General features: G+C 36.5%; 1 protein-coding gene across 29 annotated transcripts in view; it reads left to right on the top strand.

Moving 5' to 3' along the window:
* Positions 1-13,191, top strand: part of LOC135218273 (ELAV-like protein 1) — a 314,052-nt gene extending 300,861 nt beyond the window's left edge. For 23 of the 29 annotated variants that reach the window (XM_064254464.1, XM_064254463.1, XM_064254459.1 and 20 more), the window contains one exon: positions 5,752-13,191. In XM_064254464.1, the coding sequence (XP_064110534.1) occupies positions 5,752-6,076 (325 nt within the window). In that variant the 3' untranslated portion in view covers positions 6,077-13,191. The remainder of the gene's footprint in view (positions 1-5,751) is intronic. The other 6 variants (XM_064254470.1, XM_064254478.1, XM_064254477.1 and 3 more) reach the window with 1 other exon arrangement.
* The last annotated feature ends 4,225 nt before the right edge of the window (positions 13,192-17,416 follow it).

Here is a 17,416-nt window from a genome sequence, read left to right as displayed (position 1 = left end):
GTAAACCCCTTGATTTCCATAGAGCATCCGTATTATTACATACAGAATGTGTGACGTATGGCCATCTTTCAGGTAACAATATGCAGTTTCCTACCTTGCCATATTGCTATGTTCTCTTGGGAGAGCCATTTTGAGACAGTTTACATGTACTGTGTAAATATATATATATATATATATATATATATATATATATATATATATATATATATATATATATATATATATACATACACATATATATATACATATATATATACATACATACATATATACATACATATACAAAGTGTGTATGTATGTATATATATACTTTTTTTCATTCATGTTACTACAAAGCCTTAGATTGAAATGCAAGTATTTGAAGTGATTCTTATGTCCAAGTCAGAATTCAAACCTGCATCCATTGTATTACAACTCAGGTCAGCAATGTAATCTTGTTCTGATACTGTGAATGTAGGTTCAAATCCTGCTACAGACAACAGAATTTCTTCATTTTCTGTCATTTGGATCCAAGACTTAGTAATAACAAGTGTATCTAAAAAAAAAAAAAAAGTTAAGAACTTGCGAAGTTGAGAGGTCATTGTGATTATCACACACACACACACACACACACACACCTCTTACTAGCAGGAATAGAACAATGAAAATGGAGCAGGAGGGCAGCTATCTGATTAAGTTATAGAAGAAAGCAATATAAGTAAAAAAAAAAAAATGCACAAGCAAAAACCAATGTACTATATGTAAACCTGGGCTTTGGACCAGGTAGTATTGGTTTTAAACAATTTTCTGTACATATAGTCATCACTATTTATACATTGAACTTGGCTTGCAAGTTTTTTTTTATTAGAAAGCAAATTCATTAGAAATCACAAAGGTTGGAAAAGTTTAAGAAGTAAGATTTTGTAGCTCAGTGATGGCTTAATAATTTGTCTATCTATCTATCTATCTAATATTATATGTATGTACATATTGATTGTATATGCGTGAATAAAAAAGATAGTAGCCCTCTGGTTTGCTGCAATTATTCTAGGGATGAGATTGTTAACTCAGTGCCCTTCTTTGTAATTAATTGCTTTGTTAACAGAATTACAAAGGTGTTCACAGATGCCAAAGCTTTGTAAAGTAATTTTATGAAAGGCAATCAGTAATTTTTGCTGATGAAAATGTCTTTACCACTGGACAGTTAGTACCACAGGCATATTATAATGCTCTTACAGAGTGCATCAGCTTAATTAGGAAAGGATTTGAAAATTTTGTAAATATCCATGAAATATTTTTGGATTTATACAAGAGAGATAGAAATACTAGAAGTATCAGAGGAAGGACTAGTTGAAAAAAATTTAATTGTATTTTATGGACCACTTTTGATTTTAACATATGATAATTAAAACATTCAGGGAAATCATAAATGCATGTTGACTGACTTAATCAGCTAGTAAGTTCAACTTCATGTAATTGCTCAGCCTTCCATGCCATGTACTGTCATCATGCCTTGTCACCTATTGTACCTATTCGTAAAGAATAAGTGAAATCTGTTAGGCAGCTTTAATTTTTGAAACATATACACAATATTTATATTTTTACAAAAATGGTTGCCTAAATTGTTTTTCATTGGATGTTTGCATGGTGTTGTACACTTGTCTTGAAGATGGCTTTTCACTTATGTTGTATAATAAATACTAAAGTGTGAGCATATATTTTCAAATTGCAATTCTGCAACTATAGACAAGACAAGACTTACACAATTTGTAAATTAAATAGTTAGAAATTACTGAATGTTGGGTTTTTGCAGTGGATTATGTATGATGCTAACTTAATTTGTACCATTCACTACCTGAAAAAAGAAAAGTATACATATTCGTTTTCACTATGTATAACTTGCAATATTACATAAAGATCTGGATGCACTAGAAAATTGAGACTGGTACTTCAGAATCTACTTCAAAAAGTTTTGCTGCCAGGAATAAGACAGACAGCTTATATTACTGAAGAACTTTGAGTCTTAAAACTAATTTTCAATGACTATAATTGTTATACTGTAAGGGCCATTGCAGATTGTGCAGAAATTTTTCTTGTGTTCTCCATATGAATCTAAATTTTGGATTGCTCATCATTTTAATGTTAGGGGAAGAGGGTATATTAACAAAGCTATCTGTACTACTATAACCAAAGCAGTTCAGATACAAATCAAATATAAGTATCCTGCAAGGGATTTTGTGTTATCAACACACCACTTTCATCAAATGGAAGAGTGGAATGACGAATGTACTATTAGCATCTAATTAAAGCTACCATTGGATATAACTTTTTTTATAATTAAAAATGCCAAATTTAATGCTTTTGTGTTTGTGAACTGTATTGGCCTTAGAAATTTACCCTTTGATGTTAGAGGAATATCCCAAACCCAGTTCCTGAGTTCAGAGAAGGCTGTTTAGAACTATCCATCAGTTGTTTTAGATAGCTCTCATAATTTAATCCAGTGGCAAGAATCAAGTGTTTTTAAGTGAATACATTAGAAGTATTTCTGTCTAAATACTTTTGTATGGTTATATAGTGCATGTATTATATTACGTAAATTCTTACCAAGAGAACAAACCCCTTCGGCCAGCTGTATTAGAGTTAAGAGTATATATTAGTGGTTATATTTCCGTGGTTGCAAATGCATATGGTACCTGATATTTTAGTGAAGGTTTTTAACTTTTTGCGTTTGCATGTATCATTTAGACCGGATAATGGGATCTGAGATAGGATGGATTTTTCTTAGTGATCTACCAACAAAATCATGGGGCAGTTGTAGTCTTTTTATCCCTTTGTCCAGCATTGTGTCTGTAATGCTTATCCATAATATGTACTGTAATATGTATGTATATGGTTGAAGGATTAGTCAGATTTTGTACAAATGTAGATCAGCTTGCATACCATAATGCTTAGACGTGCTTGAAAGGGTATCATACGTTTGTATATTAGCTTTTGTTGCACTTGGTTTGTGTTGTAACTTCTCTTACATGGTTGAAGGAATTTCATTCAAGTTTGTTATAAAGATGGATGACCACGTGTACAAGTACGAGGGGGTATCATTTGTTTTGTACTTACATTACCATGCTCACTGTGGCATTGCAGTTTCTCCAGGGTTGAAAGGATGATCTTGGCCAACCGCTTGGTACAAAGGAAGTCCATTGTGCTTAGATCTGCATGAAAGCAGATTACTCATCTGTCCATTTAGCAGTGTGTAACACTGTTAGGTACAAAAGCACTCCTCCTCCTTTTTTTTTTTTTTTTTTTTTTTTTTTTTTTTTTTTTTTTTTTTTTTTTTTTTTTTTTTTTTTTTGGTTGGTGGGCGATTTCAATCAAATTAGGTAACAGATTTGTTAGATCAGAATGGGCAAAGGGGTAATCATAGCACAAAAACTATGGGAATTGATTTTTTTTTTTCATACATATGCAACATCCACACTGTCTGAATTCACTCAAGATAAGTTAGGTAGAGGTCGGTAAAAAATTTATTGATTTAGCATTGCACTAAGAAAGCTTGTTATTCATAATGTTTCCCTTTCCAAAAGGTTCCCTGTCATTCATTTTAGTACTTCCTGAATCCTTGAAATGTGCACAGAACATTTTTTTTATTTTACCCTGTCAGTAGCATTTGTGGTCTTACACTTGGAGTTCATGTCTGAATTCAATCTGAACAGTGCATGTATCGCGGATCTGCTAGGGACATGCATCCTTTAAATATAATTTGCCTTAGGATTTATTAGATTTATGTATTTTGGAAGTTGGTGTATGACATTTTGGAGTAGAGGGGCAAGAATTGATGGAAATTGATCAGATATGAAGTTTTTGCAGGGTCAGTCAGTCAGGAATTGCAGCAACTTTGAATTATGATTTAACAGAATAAATTACAGTCCTAAAGGAGTGGGATAAGGTATTATAAACAAGCTGGCATTATGTCTAATGGGTTTCATGTCAAAAATCTGCTCAAGGCTTATTAGAATATATTAATGGCAATTTAACAGACAGGTTGTTTTAATTATCTGCACTATTTATATATCCCATGGTATACTAATTACATACAAAGTTTTTTCTTTCTTTCTTATTCGTAATTAGAGAATTTTTGATAATTTGAAAGCATCTTGCTATGAATACTTCATCAGTTTTTAAGAATGTTATTGCTGTTTGTATGAGTTATGTTGCCAAACTGGTACACCTTCTACATAATGTCATAATCAGTAACAAAAATCTTGCTTGTTGCTGCAAAGTGTTAGGTTATTAATTTACTCCATTGAACAGATTTACGGTTGCAGATAACCTGCTGATTTCATAGCAGTTATGATATTTGCTACCATATTGCTTAATACTTTATAAAGAAAATTAACTTTACAAAAATTTACCCCCCCCCCAAATTATTGATGATGATCTAGTTCATTTTGGCTCAGAACTTCAAAAACTGTCACTGTAGTTTTGAATTTAAAGGTTTTTGGGGTGAAAATTAAAGCAATCGGGAACCTCTCATTTTAGGAATTGACCAAAATGTGTTTTCAGGCAGTAGGTAGAATTAAAAATTTTTGTGACTTTTGGGTTAATGGCATCATCCTTTAGCCCTTTTCTCCCTAGCTGCATTACTTTGTCTTTTACTTCTCATCCAAGCCCTTCAGTCTCTCTCTCATACTTCTCATCATTCCCTTCAGTCTCTTTCCCCATAGTTATCCACCATTAAACTTTATCTTGCTCACATTATCCTCTTTTGGTAAAGAAGAATAGGGAAGTTTAGGTAGACGAACTAGTAGTTTAAGTACTAGGACTAATTGTAATTATCAGAAGGATTTTGGATGGTTCACACTCATGGTGGTTGTCTCCCATGAAAAATTTTGTTTTTAGTTTTAATGGCGAATGTTGTATGTACTATGACCATGAGCTTCTAACATGTCTGTTGTTTTCCAAAAAACTGCTTAATCAATCTAGGTAAAAGAGGGCATATGTATGCATCGTGTGGGAGTTTTTAGGGTTTTGTAATATGTGACATATCAATAAATGAGAGATACATTCATTAGAGAAATTAGGTAGGTTTGTTTGTGTGTGAACTTTTGTGAATATGGGTTATATTGTGTAAGTGTGTTTTATTTTTTGTTTTATTTTAATGCACAAGCCAGTAAATTGAGTCTTACTTTTAATCATTTTAATTTGTTTTCTATTTGGGAATAGAGGAGTGATAGTTTGTGGTTGTTGTATGCCTCAAGCATCCCTGCTGGCAGCTCCCACAGGTGGCACTGGGGAGGTTTGACCTGCGACTAGTGGCCTACTAGAGGCCTGACTAGCATGACAAATGTTTTTGACAGACCTGGCTTATCTATTTTTATTTTGATTCTGATTGAGTATTTTAGATTTATTTGTTAATTATGAGTATGATTGCTTTTTGTTTTGTTTATTTTTTTTATAATTCTATATTGCTCTTTAAAATGCCAGGTGTGTCATATATTAGCATGGGTGGAGGGGTGACTGTACCACGACTTGTTACTTTGTTGTCATAGTTACAGCCTTTTTAAATTTTAAGTAATCAAGATATAAATTAGTTTCATCATATTAGCAGTATTTTCAAGACTCACCCCAGTTTTTATTTTTCTTGCTTATATAATATACTATATATATCTAAACAGGCTGTCTGAGTGTTGTAAGAATGACAGAGTGCTTGCAAGGGCAGTGGGTGAGTGCCACAGGTGATTATTTGATGCTAACTAGGGATGGTGTTCTCCGCAGGTATTCCCCCGGGTCGGGTGATAACCTGTTGGGGAACTCCCTCCTGCCTGGTAGTGCCCTCAACGGATCCGGTTGGTGCATATTCGTGTATAACCTGGCACCAGAAACAGAAGAAAACATCTTATGGCAACTCTTCGGACCTTTTGGTGCAGTTCAGAACGTAAAGGTTATCCGGGACCTGCAGACGAACAAATGCAAAGGATTTGGATTTGTCACCATGACGAATTATGACGAAGCTGTCGTTGCCATCCAGTCTTTGAATGGCTACACTCTTGGCAACCGAGTCCTCCAAGTTTCGTTCAAGACCAACAAGCACAAGAGTTAAGGTGGGTGTGTTCCCTGACGTCCGGGCTCAGTCACCGTCCTGCAGCCCGGGGGCGCCCCAGCTGTTGCCCTCAACAAGCATTGGCACCGCCCGTCACGTCACTGTCTCCTCTCGGTGGCGGGTGTGGTAAAAACGACCCCCCTACGACAGCTTGACCCACACCAAGGGGGTCATGTGCTAGTCAGGTCCAGAGGACCCCAGGGTGTCCCACTCTGCAGGTGGCAGCTGTGAAGAATGTAAGAAAAAGATTACACTGCAGTCACCGGGGCCTACAACAGTAAATAAAACTCATTTGGCCCCCTGCTACCCAGACTGGACCCCAACATTCCCCGCCGCACTATGTGTGAGGTGCTCTCGCGGGGAGGTCGTCATACATCCGCCCCCAGCCATCCAAATATATGTATATTAGAGCGTACTTAACAGTTTATCAAGAGTCATATGATCTGATTATCCCAAAGCAGAACTAGTCGGCTAAGTGAGGATGTATCACAAGGTGCTAGTCGCACTAAGGCCAGTAGTGGTATCTATTGAATGCCACTTACCGCTGATATCATTACTACTGTAAGTTGTCGAGTCCTCAAAACCTTGTGTGAATGGGTTTGCGCTACTCGAAGTGAGTGTAGACAGGCATATGGGCTAGTGTGGGTATCTGTTTTTGTGTCATACCCATTCTCATGCCATCCTGCCTACACCCACCGAATGTGCGCTCTTATTTATTGATATTTATCTCATATTTAAGGCTAAGTGTATTTTTATTGTCTTTACTAATGTACACTTAAAGAAATAAGTGTAATGTTGCATTATTTTGCCTCTGAAAAAAATAGTATAGTATTTTTTTTCTTTACCTTATTAAAGGGAATAGTTTAGTATTTTGTTTATTTACTTTTTCAATCATGAGCAGCAATAGAATCTCATTTTTTTTCTTTTTGGTTGTGGCCTTGCTTTAGAATGAGAAGCAAGTTTTCTAGTCTTTAATTCAAGTCGTTATGTATAGTAGGTTGATTTTCCTAGTATAGTTTTCATGTTTTCCGTAATTTCCACATTGTGAGAAAATGTTTTCTTGATTGTCTCATATTCTTTATTTCTGTGAACATCATATGTGAAATAGACATTTTAGTTTTGTGTGGCTGGGAAATAAATTTAGTTTGTTTATTTGAGTTTGCCTTTTTATTTAGTTGACACTATTTGTCCCTTTTAGTTTCTTACTAACACATTGCACGACAATGCTTCAGCACGGGTCCCTTGGTTGTCACGTGTATTTATCGCACTGCCAGGAACTGCTGGTTGGATCAGTGACTTACACATCACCTGTAAAATTTATTGTCATACCTTCCAAGTGGTGTGCTTCAGGTATTTTGCTGGTGTTTGTATTGGTTATTGTTTTCTTCCAGACCTGGTTTGAAGCTCCCATCTGTGTAGTAGCCTCGTCATTTACTTTCAGCTTTAAAATGAAATCAGTAATGGATGACTTCATATTGGCATATGCCTTGTCTTTGTATAACTTTGTAATCCTGCATTATTTTGATAGTAAAGCAATTGATAATAGGGAAGAGCAATAAATTGTAATGAAAATTAGAAATTTTTAGTACTGAGTTAAGGTTGCTGCTTAACTTGATTGTGTTTGCAGCAGTATGGAAGAAGGGTAGCAAATGGCAAGGTTAAAACACAGCTGATAAGATAAAGGGCTTCTACCAACTGTTGTATATCATATTGTTGAGTTGGTTCTCTTGGTTTGCTTCTTGGGACTTCTTTTTTTTTGGGGTTTTTGAGGATAAAACCGCGCAAGTTAAGCACACACAAAGTACTGGTGGTCCTCGAGCAGGTGTCACAATAAAGGCTACTTAACGATCGACCCTTCTGTACTAATCTGCTGTCAAGGTAAGGATAAGGGAAACTTCCATGCAAACCTAAAGATTATCTTGAGAGAAAAAATGTGTCTATTTTTGTACAGAAATTTAGATAAAGAACCCTAATAACATTCCTGCATCAATCGATATATAAGTCAATAATGATAATGATAATAATAATTGATTTTTATTGATATTATTATTGCTATTATCATTTGTGCATCAATCGATATAAGTTAAGCATATGTAGATGGCAGTGTTGTGATTAGAGTTCCGAATTTTGCAGTCTGATTGCAAATGTCACCCTTCACACACCCTATCGTAAGGGTAATTTTTCTGAAGCCAGTCAGATTTAACAACCCTAACATTTTCACTCAGTGTCAGATGTGTATGTACGGGTGATATTTTTATAGCAAGATTGTAGCCTTCGGAACTCCTCTTTATATACCCGCCGAAGCACCCGTTAAAGAACAGACACGGTGGTTCTTCTGTTCATAGAGGGTTTTAACAAGTTTTATCAGTTTTTTATATACAGTACCAAAGCTAGTTGTCGGCACTTGTCTATAATAATTGTATCTGTGGGGCTTTAATTATGTGATTAGTAGCCCTTTTGTAAAGGCCAACAAATTTCTATCATAATCCAGTTTAAAATATTAGGAAAGCAACATTTGAACTTAAAAATTATTAACATCCAAAAATAATGTTTTTAGGGTGTGGAAGGGTGTAAGGCTCAGGATTGTGTTTAGGTAGGTACCATTGTTTTGGGTCTCTTGGTTCAAATTCAGGGTATGGTGCAGGAAAAGCTGGTCTTTTTAGGCTGGATAGGTAGATGGTTTTTATTATGGTAACTGTCATTCTCTAGAATGTGATGACAGATGTTGTTAGGACTGTTGAAAAAATAATAATAATAATAATAAAAGTAGTTTGTGATGGTATTTTTATGGTGAGAATATTTATGAAAGATTGCTATCACCCCCCCCAAATATTCATACTGTCCCTCTATGAATGAATCAACGAAATAGATTAATACTGATAATGGTACTTCTTGTTAAATAGATTTGATGTTAATAAAGTGCAGGTGAACAGATACATTCCTCTTTCCGTCACAGATATTTGCGTTCTAGTTGATTGCTGGAAGGTCACTCATGCGAGGTTAGGCGGCGGTGCCACAAGGGGTAAGGAGGCAATGGGGTTTGGGGCTGCTACTACCTAGTATGTACCCCCAATTAAAGGGGGCTGTCATTCCTTTAGCCCCCTTTGCTTGTTGTAACACCACCACCATGACCCATTGTCAAATGGATTGTTTTGTAGGTTAAAGGTATGTAATTTTATAATTTGTTCATGTTTAGAAATTTTAAAGAAATTCTAAAGTGTTTGTATTATCCAAAGGGGTTTTCATTATAGAGTAGGGAAAAGATTTTGATACAAAGTGATCACATTTTGGATATAAAATTACTGCTTGTAATGGTGGTGGTGCTACGTAAAAGGGTTCGGTATTGGGGAAGGCACTCTTTATTAAGAGAGTTCTTTCTCACGCCCATACCACCCATAGCGCCTGCCCGTCGGCTGCGCTGCCTCCCTGAATTCAGTTTTATAGGGATCAGTACCCACAGACTTTGGTTTTAGGATTTATTTATTAAGATGGTAAACACGTGTATCCCACGATAAATCCTATACTCAGTGTAACCAAAGGTGCATTAAAAATTGGATCTCAGATTAATGTTTGTTCAAAGGAAAAGTTGGGCGCTGGTGTTAGTGTTGGACAGTTGATATAGTTTACCTGCTCAGGCGGAGGAATGTTGGGCATGCGATCCTCCCCTAGTTTGCACCAAACGGGTCCACACTAGGCAGGCGGGTCACTGTCCGGCACCGGACCGCGCCACAGAGTGAAGGACTTTACGGATGCAAACTCCCTGGTGCCGTCTGTCACTGCTGATGCTGATGCTCATGTGTCCAGTTGACTACCAGCAAGGCCTGTGGGCAGCAGCACCAGAAGGGTGGACGGACACTGCCCTTGTAGCGTGGGTGGAGTAGGGTGACGGATTTGCCGCACCGCCACTGTCATGACCCAATGCATTATTTGCTAGGCTTGTGATGGCGACGTGGCATCCTAATCACGTTTACTGCCGCACACGTAAAACCCAATCTGTCAATGTGTTTGTCGATTACGATGCATTCAGTTTGCATTTTACCGCGTATCTAGTATCGTAATTTATAATATATTATTGTATCTATTTGTCATCTTCTTGTATATTATTCAAGTCTAGTTTGAATATTGTTCATATTATTATTCCTCTTAGAAAGGAACATGCGGAGTTTCCTGCTGGCCCTGATATTGTTTACCGAACAAAATTGGTTTTCCAGGCAGTGGTGAAGGTGTTGGGTTGCATGTGAGAATGACCCCCCGATAGCACAAATTACTGGCATATCTTGGTCCTTTTGCAGTAGCAGCTCATCCCTTCACCACCAGCCTTTACAACCCACCCCATACTCCGCATGTCTCCCACACTTGGATTTATTGTATATGTAATGTAAACCTTTTCTCCTCTTTGTGTGTTGTAGCCTACTAGGTTTAACGCCACACTCCCACTCTGGCTGACGGGCTGCTCGGCTCAGCCAGCCCCCACCTGCTGCCCGCTATGCCCCGTCTTGGTGCTTGGTTCATGCCGTTTGTTGTCTGCTCACTGTTTTTGCCTCTGTGCTCGCCACCACAGTCTCTGTGGTTTCTGAGTTCAGTTTTGTTGTCAGAGGGCAGAGAGCATGCGCGTGTGGACGTGCGTGCGTCCCGGAGGGAAGTTCTCTGGTGCCACGTTGTTTCGCAAGCTATCACTCAATCATTCCATGTTCTCTGTGTCTGTGTTTGTATTGAGTCTAAACTGCAACTTGTTATTGACTTAGGGGGTCTAATCTGAATACCTCGACAACAAATGATGCAATAATGTCTTTTATCAGACTCTTATTGTAGAGTAGTCTATATGAAGATTATAATAAAAAGTCATCCAAAGAGAAGTAGTGGTTTCACATCTAAATTTTTATTATTACAAATAGTCTTGGGACACCATCTCTGGCACAACTATTTTGTAAGTGTTAAAGATAAATTTTTGAGCAAATACCGCTGGGGATGGTGACCCGAGCATTGGCCGTCATGTTTCCACACCCGCCGTGTGTTGATTTGCCCCATGAAGTACATGATGGTGTAGTGGGTACATGTGGGGTGGCCCGATCAGCGCCCTTTCCAGCCCTATGATGATTATGGGATTAGATCACTTTTGTATCAGCCTTCCGGGCAGTCAATGATAGATAACCATCATTAATTTTCTGAACACATTACTCTGTTCTTAATCTATGTTGGAAGAAAAGAGCTAGTTAGAAAGCCACATAGCAATCTGTGTGGCCACAATCCTTACCCACATTTTCTTACTCATACAGTCTTTTAGTGTAGGCTACAGGACCTATGGGGTTTAGGTGAGTGGGTTTGTGAGCGCACTTTATTTGTCTATGTATTAATCTTGCTAGGGAGTGTAGTTGACAGCGCTGGTCTGGGCTGACTCTTCATGTTGCCCTTAGACGCCAACTTAGTTGTTCTGTTGCCCCCTCTCCCTCCCCCTCCCTCCCAAGTGGTAGGCAGCCTGGAAACTTCTGCTGCTACCACCACCCATCAAGCCGCCACATGTCATGGAATGGCCCACCTCCTCCTTCTGTACTGTTCAGCTTCTGTAGAGTGCCGCCGCTAGGTGTCTGTGTGTATGGTTTACATTACCTCTGGGTGTGTCCCAAGCTGCCCCGCCCCTGCCTAGCCACCCACCACTACAAACCAACCACTTTGCCCACCATCATCATCATGCCCACACTGGCGCAGGTCACAGCTAGGGCCAAGCTGATGGGCGGGGACAGCAGAGCAGGTAGCCCGAGTTTTGTCTCCTGACATCTTTAGCACGTAAGACTTTTCTCCTGATAATTATCATTCTTCTTATTTAGAGTAATAATCCGATATACAGGCATATAGTATGAGCGCTTCTGTATAAGTTACCGTAGTCTAACTATTAATCTTATTATATTTAATGTGTCATTAGTCTATCTGTTTGCTTGTTTAACTTGTCGAGTGTAGAGCCATGGGTTGGATTTTGGTTATTTTGGTCACATGTTTGCAAATGAAATTAATTGAATAAAAAAATATATTTGTAATTTGAGATGAAGTAAGAACTAATTTTATGCTGAGCCTAAGAGGACCCCTGAGACAGCCAGCCCAGCCACGTGCCCTACGCCCACAACTGGAATGGCCAAATTCTCTCCCATTGACTTTGGTTTGAATACTGTACTGCTCGTAATTATCCAAGTAATTAAATATTGGTTTTGTCGTGTATTTGTGTTCCAAGCAGTCTTAGACACTAAAAGTTGTAGATCATAAGTTCTTTGCCAGTTCATGTAAGTTCCCCCTTCAATTTTCGCTGGGATCCGGTCTCCGTTTTCTTTGAGTTGTCAGTCGCTCTTGGAGGCGCGCCGACCGGCCGAGCCTCTTCTGTTCCTTTGCCTCTTCCACCCTCGTCCATCCTTTAGCTTTCTATTCTTCTACTTCTATTTAACATATATCTTACATTATTCCTATATCCCTAATTCTGTACTAACCTATCATTTTCCTAACCTCCCCTTTCCCCTGCCTCCCCCTCCCATATTCCTGCAAGGTGTCCCAAACTTTGCTCTGCAGCCCAAAATGCCACCACCACCCGCGTTCTTCTTGCCCTTATGTTTCCTGTCACTCGTAATGAGGCAATTGTGATTTTGGCAAGGACCTGAACAATTAACAAAATAAAAAAAAATAAAAAAAGTTGACCAGGGAGCTTTCCACAGCTGTTTTATTTATTTACCAGTGTTTTTGTCAAGAGAGTTGAATGCGCTGCAGGGTCATGGGGTGGAGAATGAGCTATATGTTTAAAGCTTTAATACTGCAGTGCAAAAATTTTTGTTGCATTTGGACCACATTCAACTGCATTGAGCAGTATGTTGGTGTACTTACTAGACTAGATACAAGTACTGTAATTGATTAGAGATTAGTTGGGAATATTGAATAAGAATTTTAAGCATTATTCTCTCCTTGTATCCTGAGAAGCACAACTCTCTGGCTCAGCTACATAAGCCCCTGACCAATTTTTGTACACAGCGATGCAGATTGATCTTGTTGTCGTTTCCAAAGGTAGTTTTGGTTGTATTGCAATATTTGTACTTTTCCATGTTGAAACCTTAAACAATAAATTATTGCAAGACATGTTTTATATATTGTTTTACTAACCACTTCCTTGTTGCCTGTTCCTGTCAACTAACAACATACTACTTAACTATAACTGTTTACTACTAACAATTGACATTTTTAATGTCTTGGCAGTTACCATTTGACATAAAACTTATTACTGTATGTAATTACTTGCATTGATTGAAAAGCCATAGTTACATGCCTTCATTGAGAAGCCTCTCCTTAAAAACATCTTGTAGTTATAAAAGATGGTAGTTCTTTAAAAAATGTTGTGGTACTAACATTGAATATGATGTACCTTTCTTGATCCGTCTCACAAAAAAATTTTCAATGTTTCGAGTTGAGGTCGAGTTTAGCCCTTTTATTATGGTAGCACAAAAATCTTCCAATAATAAAAGTCTTTTCTATAGTAGTTTTGAGGTAGGAACACAGACCTTGTATGGCTTGGCTTGAATTTAAGATTAGCAGTTTCCTGGTTCAGTATGTTGTTAGTGAAAGTTTCAAAAGTGAAATACTTTTTAGCACTTTAAATTTATTTGAGGCTTTTGTATTGAGTGCCTATTCTAGTTAACTTCTTGGCTTTCTTGGAAATTTTTCTTGTAGGTGGGGAGCATGGGTAAACAAGATTTTTTGCATATCCACTTCATAATTTCAGAAAAATCTGACATTGTCATGCTGGTCATATTCTTTTTACAATTTCATTGAGTGTAAGGAGTGCCTCAGTGGTGTGATCGGTATGGTCTAGGCTTGCCGCCTCAGTGGCCATGAGTTCAATTCTTGGGCATTCCACTGAGGGGTTAGAGATGTATTTCTGGTGATAAAAGTTCACTCTTGATGTGGTTCGGAAGTCACGTAAAGCCGTTGGTTACTTTGCTGAATAACCACTGGTTCCATGCAACGTAAAAATGCCACACAAACAAGCATTGAGTGTTATGGGGAAATATTTTTATGATATAAAAATGGCCATTTTGAAATTTTTAAAATTCTGGAAAGTAAAATACTAATTAAAAGGAAATATATAAAAATTAGAATTGCACTCCAGTTATTTGTATGTAAATGGCAGGGTTTATAAATTTACTGATACTTCTGTAAGAGTCTGTAAAAGCTCAGTTCTAGAAAAGTATTAATTATAGGCCAGGATTTCATTCAAAGCATTTTAAAAGTATCGAAGTATAATATCTTTATTACAATTTAGAAAACACTAAAGTTTGCAAGTGTCAAAATATAACTAAACGGGGCTTGTAAGCTCTAATTGGCAATTAAGATATCCATTCTGTATGTTTTATGTGAAGGCTTAGTACTGCATTGATTTGTTGGTTAGTCAATAAAATCCTGGAAGTAAGATGACTTGTAACATTTTTTTGGCATGAGACACATGGAGTACTTAATGTAAAACCTTTTATTACATAATTATCTTGGCAATATCAAAGAGAAAGAAGGAATCATTTTTGTAGTACAACAGTTAAATGAATCATTCTTTATCCATTTTGTCCCATTTTTAGTTTATTTTATAAATTATAAATAGCACAGTATATCAGATAGACAGTACAGTGTATAATTAATTTTGACAGCAAATTACCATGAATCTTTCTGGTTTGTTATTTGAGAAATCTGAAAGATAATTTTCAGTTGTTAGTCTCCAGAGAGACAATGTATATAAGTGTAAAGATTTTGAATGAAAACTTTACCTGTAGATGACAAACTAGTTTTTTAAGAGTAGGGACCACCTTGATCTTGGTGCTTTCCCTCCAACTTAAATTATTCTATCTATATAAATTTGTGAGTTAACTGTACAGCTGAAAGTGACTCGTACTAAAAGCATTTATTACCCGTAATTGCATTGTAGTATAGTATAGAATGTTGGACTAAGGATTTTCAGAATTTGTTTATGGTTGCAGAATTATTGTAAAGATCTTGGTGCAACTAAGTAACAATCCTTGTAATTGGTTTATTAATTTCTGTCAGTGTTATCCTTGTTCATTGAATTTTTAGTTTAAAAAGTTGTCACCATACTTGTATTAAGAAACAAGGATACACAGCAGAACTTTGATCAGTTATGGAGTATGTTGTAGCACAGTCTTAGCCTGATGAGGAATATTAGAGAGATTGTGTTAAGCATCATTTTTCAATGATTAGATAAATTTACTACAGTATTTGAAGTAACATACATTAGATTTAATGAAAAAATGACAGTAGAGTTGACCAACTCGGAAATACAGTCAATAAATATGTCACTAAACTACAAACTGTGAACAATGCCTGTAATAATGTCAGTTAAATGAACGTGAAAAATAAAGTATCATTAAGAAAATAATTGAAATACAGAAATAATACAGTAGTATTACTTTATTTTTATAGAATCAATGCCAGAGCTCTTACAAATACCATAGGATACAGTAAGTGGTAATACGTACACCATTTGTGAAATTTGTATCTACAAAATGGATAAATTATAATGTAAGCAATGTACAGTAGCCACCAAAGTACTTTTATCAAGTTCCTATCAATTGATATCTTGTTTTACGTAGTATATGTATGTTTAGGGATGGGCTTGCCTAAAGCTGTGATATAAAGAAAATAAGTGTCAAGAGTAATGGAGGATTTTATGAAATACAGTATACGTACATATTATTTTTAAAGCTGTAAATGTTAATGTGATTATTAATAGACCTAAAGAGTAAAAGGGTAGGAGAGTAAAATGTTACTTATTGAATAAGATAGTATTTTTTGCAAGCTCTTATCTATTGATATCTTGTCTTATGTAGTATGCATATGTTTAGGAAGGGTTTTGCCTAAAGGTATGATATAAAGAAAATAAGAGTAATAGAGGATTTTATGAAATACAGTAGTATTTTTATAGCTGTAAAGGTTAATGTAAATATTAATAGACCTATAGAGTAAAAGGGTAGGAGAGTAAAATGTTCCTTATTGAATAAGATTTACTGATCTGGCAGTAATGGCCAAATAACATGAATTAGCAAGTTCAGGGTGCTGGATCAACATGATGTTCACTAGTATATATATATATTTTAGTAAGTTGTAGGGTTGTTCTGGATCAACTTGATATTCACTGTTTAGCAAGTTTTAGGGTTGTTCTGGATCAACATGGTATTCACTGTATGCACTCTTGGAAGTACATATATCCATTTTCTAATACATACTGTACTAGTGAAATCAATACAGTACATATTACCAACTAGGTGCAAACTTTTATTTTGTGTTGGAATTAATATTTACTGACTGCTTTTTTTTCAAATGAGTACGGATAGAGAATGGTAATTATGTAACTGGTCTTATGTGATGTAAAGTTAAGTATATGTTAATTTTACCAGACCACTGAGTATATCGACAGCTCTTCCAGGGCTGGCCCAAAGAATTAGATATTTTTACGTAGCTAGGAACCACTTGGTTGCTTAACAATGGGACCTTCAGCTTATTTTGGGATCCAAACCACATCAACAAATGAATTTCTATCACCAGAAATAAATTCCTCTCATTCCTCGTTGGCAGAGCGCGGAATTGAACCCGCACCCTGAGATCAGTAGTCAAGCACGTTACCAACTCGTCCAACAAGGAACTGCTTATGTGATGTAACATTACTAATAAGATGTGGACTTGGTAAAGCACTGACTCATATACTTTGCATTACAGCTAGGACAGTTCCCTTGCAGATTAACTGAAATTTAGCTATTTTTGTTTTTTTCTTTTTGCAGAAAAGACAGTCTTGTAAACCTTTCTACACTTGTTGTGTAGAACTAACAAATTCTTTCAAGGTTCAATGATAGAAAATTTTGATAGTAAGTGGAAGTTTTTCAACAGTTGTGTTTATGAATGTTAAACCTTTGAGTAAGTTTTATGAACATACTGTGAATGATATGTAAAGATACATGAAAATATATTAATTTGGGACAATGGGTGTGAAGCTTTTAAAGAGGAAGCATTGTTATCTATATATATGTATAGAAACTAATTGGTAGAAGTTACTATAAATGAAAATTTTATTGGCAGTCAGTCAACACAATCCACTTAGGTTTACCTAAGCATCAATAAGGTTGTTAACTGGCACCTTAGCTAGGCTCCATGAGGTACTTACTTCTATTAGTGATTTTTAGCATCTACAATCCACCCCCTTTAATAAATGGCAAACTGAATGGAATAGTAACCCTGATAAATATACACAGGTCACTGCCATCATTGGACTGTAGCATTCTTGAAACCAAAAAGAGTGCCACATGAGTAATTTAT

The sequence above is a fragment of the Macrobrachium nipponense genome, chromosome 9 (genome assembly GCF_015104395.2).
Source record: "Macrobrachium nipponense isolate FS-2020 chromosome 9, ASM1510439v2, whole genome shotgun sequence".
Classification (NCBI taxonomy): domain Eukaryota; kingdom Metazoa; phylum Arthropoda; class Malacostraca; order Decapoda; family Palaemonidae; genus Macrobrachium; species Macrobrachium nipponense.
Note: the sequence above shows the minus strand (reverse complement) of the source record. Positions and strands in the feature narration are given on the sequence as shown.